This window comes from Dromiciops gliroides, chromosome 1 (assembly GCF_019393635.1).
Source record: "Dromiciops gliroides isolate mDroGli1 chromosome 1, mDroGli1.pri, whole genome shotgun sequence".
NCBI lineage: Eukaryota > Metazoa > Chordata > Mammalia > Microbiotheria > Microbiotheriidae > Dromiciops > Dromiciops gliroides.
In genome coordinates this window covers 72,807,098-72,815,408 of record NC_057861.1, presented here as the reverse complement: position 1 = coordinate 72,815,408, position 8,311 = coordinate 72,807,098, and the positions used below count along the sequence as shown (strand labels likewise).

General features: G+C 44.8%; 1 protein-coding gene across 1 annotated transcript; it reads right to left on the bottom strand.

Annotated features, from left to right (window-relative positions):
* Positions 1-5,000: 5,000 nt before the first annotated feature.
* Positions 5,001-6,080, bottom strand: LOC122736726 (beta-1,3-galactosyltransferase 2-like). The gene has a single exon (XM_043979113.1). The coding sequence runs from the start codon at positions 6,078-6,080 to the stop codon at positions 5,001-5,003; it is 1,080 nt and encodes a 359-aa protein (XP_043835048.1).
* Between the last annotated feature and the right edge of the window lie 2,231 nt (positions 6,081-8,311).

Here is an 8,311-nt window from a genome sequence, read left to right as displayed (position 1 = left end):
ACTGCACCACCTAGCTGCCCTGCTCATTGTTTCTTACAGCACAGTAGAATTCCATTACATTCATATACCACAACTTGTTCAGTCATTCCCCAGTTGATGGGCAACCCCTCAATTTCCAATTCCTTGCCACCACAAAAAGAGTAGCTATAAATATTTTTTTACATGTGGATCCTTTTCCCTTTTTATGATCTCTTTGGGAAAAAGACCCAAAAGTGGTCCTCAATTGATTTTTTTTTTTTTTTTGCGGGGCAGTGGGGGTTAAGTGACTTGCCCACGGTCACACAGCTAGTAAGTGTCAAGTGTCTGAGGCCGGATTTGAACTCAGGAACTCCTGAATCCAGGGCCGGTGCTTTATCCACTGCGCCACCTAGCCGCCCCCTCAATTGATTTTTAAAATCCCTTTTGAGCTCTTCCAAGAAGGCTTTTTGTTCTTGAGACCAATTCATCTTCCCTCTTGAGGCTTCATATGTAGGCAATTTGGGAGTATTGTCCTCGTTTGAGTTTGTGTTTGCCTCTTCCCTGTTGATACAGAAGCTCTCAGTGGTGAGAGCTCTTTTTTGTTTCTTACTCATACTGCGGCTTTTTTTTTTTTTAAGTTGAGGTCTGCTCTGGTGGTGCTCTATGACATCTCTAACAACCATTCTCTTTTCCCCACTCACCACCAGCCTGGCTCAGACCCCATCACTTCTTACCTGTACCAAAATAACAGCCTCAGAATTGATTTTCCTCGCTAATCCACTGTTGGTGGAGTTGTGAATAGATCCAACCATTCTGGAGAGCAATATGGAACTGTGCCTAAAGGGCTATAAAACTGTACATACCTTTGATACAGTCAATACCATTTCTAGTTTTATATCCCAAAGACATCTCCCAAAAGAGAAAAAGACCTATTTGTATAAAAATTTCATAGTAGCTCTTTTTGTGGTGACTAAGAATTGGAAATTAAAGGAATGCCCATCAATTGGGGAATGGCTAAACAAACTGTGGTATGTGATGGTGATGGGATATTATTGTGCTATAAGAAATGCAAGCAGGATTATTTCAGAAAGGCCTGGAAAGACTCGTATGAACTGATGTATAGTGAAGAGAGCAGAACCAAGAGAACATTGTGCACAGAGACAGCAATATTGTTTGATAAAGAACTGTGAATGATTTAACTATTCTCAGCAATACAGTGATCCAAGACATTCTCAAAGGATTAATGCTGAAACATACTATCCACCTCCAAAGAAAGAACCGATATTGATAGAACACAGTCTGAAGCACACTATTTTTCACTCTTTCATTTTTTCTTTTATTCAGGTTTTCTTTCTTTTTTTTTTTTGCAGGGCAATGGGGGTTAAGTGACTTGCCCAGGGTCACACAGCTAGTAAGTGTCAAGTGCCTATTCAGGTTTTCTTATACAAAATGACTAATGTGGTAATGCTTCACATAATTGCAAAAAAAAAAAAATCAATTTCCCTGCTCCCAGTCACTTCCCTTTCAAACCTGTCTTCCACATGTGACTTCTTTGCTCATCAATGAGCATGTAGTCCCATGCTTTCTGTCCCCTTTCAGGCATATAACCTCCATTCCCAGAATGTACTCTTCCATCAACTTCAACACTGAATATCCTTGTGCTCAAGATTGTGCTTAGTCCTCCTTGATTCCCAGGTCTTTCCCCATAGTACCCTCCTACCCCCAACCAGTTGTTAATGTGCTTTCCCTCTTTAAATGATATTTTACTTACTAATCTAGTAATTATTATCTATCTTTACTATCTTTAGATGGCCTTTTACTTATTAATCTAGTAGAGATAATAGAGTCAGTTTTGGTGGTGCAGTGAACAGAGCTCTGGACCTACAGTCAGGAAGACCTGACTTGAAATTCAGCCGCAGACAATTAACTGTATGACCCCAGGCAGGTCATTTAATCTGTCTGCCTTAGTTTTCCTACCTGTAAAATGGGAATAATAATAGCATCTTCCTCCTAGGATTGTTATGAGGATAAACCAAGATAACGTTTGTAGAGCACTTTGTAAACCTTAAAGTGTTACATAAATGCTAGGGATTATTACCTGTGTACATGCTGTGTTCCTCCAGCCAAATACAAGTTCTTTGAGGGCAGGGACTGATTTATTTTCATTTTTGAATCAGGGCTTCCTGATTTCAAATCCAACACTCTATCCACCATACCAGTTATTGGTGATGTTGTAGAGGATTTTGAGGGGCAAGATGGCCCCTGCAGTCCCTTTATACTCTGAAATTCTGTCATTTCCTTCTTGTAATTCAGTCATGTCAGTCATGTCTGACTCTTAGTGACCCCATTTGGGGTTTTCTTGGCAAAGATACAGGAGTGGTTTGCCATTTTCTTCTCCAGCTCATTTTTTATAGATGAGGAAACGGAGACAAACAAAGTGAAGTGACTTGCCCAGCATCACACAGTAAGTGTCTCAGGCCATTGGTTGAATACATTGTTGAATCGTGTAGTGTTTGGGGGGTATAGCTCTGTTGCTTCTCCAGGGCAGGTAGGCCCCCCCTCTCCACTGAAGGCCTCTTTAGACAGGGCTAAGAGGCCGGCTGGGACCTGAGGTGCAACCCTAGCTCTGTCTACTACCTGAAGGCTGAAGACAGCACTTAAACACCTTCCTGGGGCCAAGAGCAGGAGGCTGTAGTAGTGCTTTGGAACTAGGCTTCCACCAGTGTCCCTTGACCCTTCTTTCCCAGCCTGGAACTTTTTCCTGCTGCAGTGATTTGTTGGGGGAGGAGCTGGATTGCAGATCTGGGAGTAGTAGTCTGTCAGTAGATAAACATTGATTAGCATTGAGTAGCATGAGTGAGGAAGAAATATTGGGAAGGAAGCTTGGACCCTCTGCCCCTTCCCTCTGCCCATTATAGCTTGGAGTGTGAAGGAACTGGAGTTGGGCTGTCCTCTGTGGGGAACCCTCCCTGACTATGTTCCCAGACTCTAATCTGACTTTTCATTCTCTCCAGTAAGGAGAGAGGCTCCCTGCTTCTCCAGGGCCAAGCAAATAGCTAGAATTTCCTGGATTTTTTAGGTACTAGACAAGGGTAGGAAATGTCAGGGGCAAGGAGTTTAATTGCCAGGTTTATTTAATTGTAAAGAGTTGCTTAAAGTTATTTAACATTCTAAAATAGGACATTCTTGAAAGGAAGAGATCCCGTACAATTTATGGAGAGATATGCCTCAGATGCATCAGGGACAATGAGCCTGCAGAATGATCTCAATGTAAGGAGAGCATGTTGATTGGTTAGACTAGTTGGCAGAACTCCTCAGGCTTGGCAGCAACCCCAGTAGGTAAATATTCCTAATCACAGATTCTTCAGTAACCATCCCCTGCCTCATTGGACTCAAGGTTTTTTCCTGGTGATTTGCCAAGAATCAAATGTTATCCCTGCAAGAGTTAGGGTGAGGGCAGCTAGATGGTGCAGGGGGTAGAGCACTGGCCCTGGATTCAGGAGGACCTGAGTTCAAATCCAGCCTCAGACACTTAACACTTACTAGCTGTGTGACCCTGGGCAAGTCACTTAACCCCACTTGCCTCACACACCCCCCCCACCCCCACCCCCCCCACCCCCGCCAAAAAAAAAGTTAGGGTGGATGAAATCACCCACCACACAGCAAGATGGGTGGCTGTGATTGTGGTGAGCCAAGAGTCCCACCCCTCCCTTTGATCTTTGAACTTGAAAACGATGGAGGGGTGATCTCTCCACCAACATGGTCTGTGGCTTCTTCTGAGGAGCCACCGCACACAGAAGAGTGGGTGAGGAAGTTGGGGTTAAGTTAATTTCATTTTTGCTTAAGTGACATTTAATATACTTGTTTAATGGATCACATGCAGTCGAGGAGGAAACTAGAATCGTAATGGGAATGTGGGTCTGAGCAAAGTAAATTTTAAGAATTATGGGGGGCAGCTAGATGGCACAGTGGATAAAGCACCGGCCCTGCATTCAGGAGAACCTGAGTTCAAATCCAGCTTCAGTCCCTTGACACTTATTAGCTGTGTGACCCTGGGCAAGTCACTTAACCCTCACTGCTCCACCAAAAAATTAAAATAAAATAAAATAAAAAGAATGATGAATTCTTACGGGTATGTGTTTATACCTCACATAGACTTGGGCTGTATGACTCCTTAGTAGGATGTCTAGGGTGGGGGCCCAGGATCTAAGCTAGTCACATCCCTGTGTGTGCAAAGGGTATGAAAGATTACTCAGGTGGGGTATTATAAGGTACTTGCACAAAGGATCTTGGGCTCATTGGCTTATGTAGGCTACATGCTGAGCAGGACTTCTAGTAGCACCTTCTGGGGGACACACATGCTTTGTTTGCCATTTACTTAGCTGCCTTTCCTCCTTAAATGCCAACAAATAAAACTGCTGCTCCTGGGGGAGAGGGCATGCATTGATTCCCATAAGCATTCATATTTGTTCACATGGCTCATGCTTGCAATTACTAAGAAGATTCCAATCTCCTTTCCAACATCATGGGACCCAAAAGGACTTACTCATTCACAAGTGGATTAAATGTATGTTTACTGAAGCAGATACAAGATTAAAAACATTGGTTCTGAGGTCCAATATCTTAACTTCTCCATTTTGAGGAAGGGCCCAGACCAGCCATCTCCTATTTTCCAGACCTGCCCATCTCAGGTTGTCCTTCCTCCCTTCTGCACTCCTTTTCGGCTTCGTTTTTATCTATCTTTCTTTCTTTCTTTTTTTTTTTGGTTCCATGTTGTTTACATTTTCCCAGCATTTCTCCCAGTGTTTCTATATTAAATGCTGACTATACTTTCTGAAAAGGGGGCTCCCACTGATCATTCTAATGGATGAGAGAAAAGATATTAATGTCAAAGACTTTAATGATGATATCAGCACCCTGAGGGAGCATTGTCAAATTGCAGTAGGGGCTACTGGAGGTGTCCTTTGGGGTGGGAAAGGCTGGAATGAAAGGGAGAGAAGGTGGTTCCTAGATAGAGGGCAGCAGGGTCCCTGTGGCAGAACCTAACTTGGGGGGCAGGTGGTGTTGGCCTTTTGAAAGTCCATCCAGATCCAGAGTAAGTCCACAGGCTTGATGGGATGGACAATGGCGAGCTGGTTGAAATCACAGCGTTCATATTCCCTCCCAAAGAATTGGAAACTATCTAGAGAACTAGGAGTGGGTTTCACCCTCAAATGCTTCAGACACAACCCCACAAATACGTCCTCTAAGTAGATTGCCTTGATTTTCTGGGCCACAGCCAGAATTTTCAGGGCAAGGCAGCCAGACATCACATAGCCAGCTCCACCACAGTAGGGTGGGTAGATGATTCCTGGGAACACCTCTCGGGGCATGTACCACTTGTAGTTTGGTTTCCTCACGGGCATCCTCTTCTTGTAGATGTAGCCAGTGATGAAGGCTGGCCGTGGGGGCCCCTCAGGCTGTAGCACCTGATGTACCAGGAAGCTGGGGTTCAGGAATACATCGCCATCCACCTTGAGCACATACTGGGCAGTTTGGCAGTGTCGGGACACCCACTCCAGCCCCATCAGGGTCTTGAGAGTCAGGTTGCTGTATGTATCTAAGAAGCCCACCTGAAGCAGGTCTTGATTTTCAGCATCCTCCCTCTCTAACAGGTACTGAAGGTGTCTATGTAAGTGGGGTGGAGACAAGCCAAGCACAAAGAGACGACGGATGGTCACGTTGGGCACGATGGCTTCATCTCCCCAGGTGGTCCGGATGGCCTCCCGGGCCTCACTTTCCTGAGGCTGAGTCATCACCAACATCAGCAGGAAAGGGGCAGTGTCGCCCTGACACTTGTCTGGGTGGTTGATCAGGAAAGGGTAAGAATAGGGATACGTCACCACTGCCATGTTTAGGGTCAAAAACTGTTCTGAGAATATCTCCATGGGGACGTCCAGGGTATCTGGGGCCAAGGGGGTTATGGGTATTGGGGGATGCAGGGGGCTCCTGGACTTGAGATGGGGTTGGGGTCCTGGAGGTTTCAGGGCACCCAGCTTAGCCTCCAGGAGCAGTGCCAGCATCACTCCACACGCCGCGCCCAGCAGAACCCTCAGCACCAGATGACCCCACGACCACCTCATGGTGCTATGCGTCCTAGGAAGGAAGGAACAAGAGTCCACGTCATTACAAGTGCTGTGGCTACATAAAGTACCCATTTCCAACCCTAGCTCCCTTCTTCCAAGCCAGAAATGTGGAGAGTTGGCCCGGAGCTCCTGAGGTATGGTAGATCTGGGAGCAGTAGAGAAGATGAGAGGAATAAAGAGCCTCCTGTGTGAGGGACCTGGATGGGGGTCCTGAAGTTTGTTCAGATAACCAGCTATAAGACAGGTGAGGGGCTATTCCCTATTGGATTCTTTCCCTCTTCTCTAAGCCTCTCATCCTTTCTCCCTACTCTTCACTAGGAATAGGAACTCCCCACCACCACTGCCACCAAACTCTACCTAGAGAAAGTTGCTCTGTACTGCGCTAGATTATTGCAAAGACAAAAGGAATGGTAGAACCTTCCGGAGCACTTGGTCCCATAGGGAATAGTAGCACCTCCTCTTCCCAAGGCTGGCATCTAACCCTCCCTAATACGAGGCCTGAGTCATAGCTTATTTGTGGTGGGAGGAAGGCTGGATGCTCATCAAGCTGTGGATTCTATCCAGGGCCTCATCTTTGGGGATCAGAGTCTTATAGCTGGATTCAAATCCCATTGCTGTTATTTACTCCTCTGTGTGACCTTGGGCAAATCACTGGACCTCCCTGGATTTCAGTTTCCTTATCTGTAAAATAAGTATGTTAGTTCCAGAGAGAGGCCAATGGACTGGGAGTACAGATGAAGGTATTTCTTTTTTTTTGATGTGGCCAATATGGGAATTTGTTTTGCTTGACTACACATGTTTGTAACATGTTTTGTTTTCCTTGCCTTCTCAAAGGGAGGGAGAGGGAAGGAAGGGGGAGAATGCAGACCTGAAAATAATATAAAATTCAATTAAAATCCTCCACAATAGTGGATTCCCTCCTTCCGAACCTGGAATTCTTCTCTCTTTTCTTGTTGCTTTTCCCAAGATTCTTTTCCTTCAGTCCCAGCCCCCCCCCCCCCCCAATAATTCAGAGCTCATGGAAGAATGAGCTCTAGAAAGCTCATGGAAGTCATTGACCACCCATGCTTTACAGTTCTAATCCTAGACAGGTCATAGCACCTAGCCCAACAAACCCCCTTAGGACCTCGGCTTACCTTCTGCCCTGAACCCCCCTCCTGCCCCCCCATTTGACTATTTAGCTTTATTACATCATAATAAACATGTTTCTTTTCACTCCCAAGATCCAAATTATATATTCTTGTATCAGAGTAGGCTGTTTTCTGCTCATCCTACAATTAGTTATGTGTCTCTGGGATATCTGTATATTTCCTACTCTGCTCATTAGTCTAGGACTTCCTTTGTATAGAGGATGTGAGTTCACACCGATTTTAGTGCTCATTAGCTGAATTATCCTGGGACTCCTCTGTTTAGACATTTTTGAATTGAGATAGAAAAGCTTTCTTCTTTTGTTTTCTTTCTCCTCCCTAAGCTCGGGAGGCACCATACCCTCCTGGTTTTCCTCTTGTTTCTTTTCTAACTCCCTGCCACTTTTTTAACTTTCTTCACTGTCCTCTTGTTCCCCTTTCAAATCCTTAAAGTGGGTGGTCCCCAAGGATCTTGTTTTGGCCCTCTTCTCATCTTTCTCTATGCTCTCTCCCTTGGCAATCACATCTAGGATCATAGATTTATGCAGGGATATGCTGGTGATTCTAAATTTCCAGAAAAAAATATGTACATGACGCACTATAAAGTGTAATCTGCATTTAAATCAAGCCATTATTTTTTCATTTGCCAGTTGTTGAAGTGCAAATGTTCATGCTGCACATTTCTGCCATCAGCTTTGGTGCCAGAACACCCCTGTATTTAGGGATCAAGGTATCCTAGAATTAGAGCTAGAAGGTAGCTTTGAGATCCTCCCGTGCCATTCCCTTATTTTATAGATAAGAAAAATGATGCACAGAAGGATCAAGTAACTAGAATGTTTGATCCTTGAGTGCAGGGACTGTTTTATTTTTGTCTTCATATCTCAGCACCTAGCACAGAGTTAGGCAAGTGCATGGTAACTGGCACTTTATAAATGGTTGGGGGCTCTTTGCTTGGGTCTATACCTCAGACCCAACACAAGTTCCCCTGGCTTCTGTGACTGCCTCTTTGAAGATGACACATCTAAAGCTCTAGTCATTTCTTTCAGTGTCTTCTACCCACAGTTCTCACTGCTTATAGCCTTGGGGGTTAGTGAATTCCTA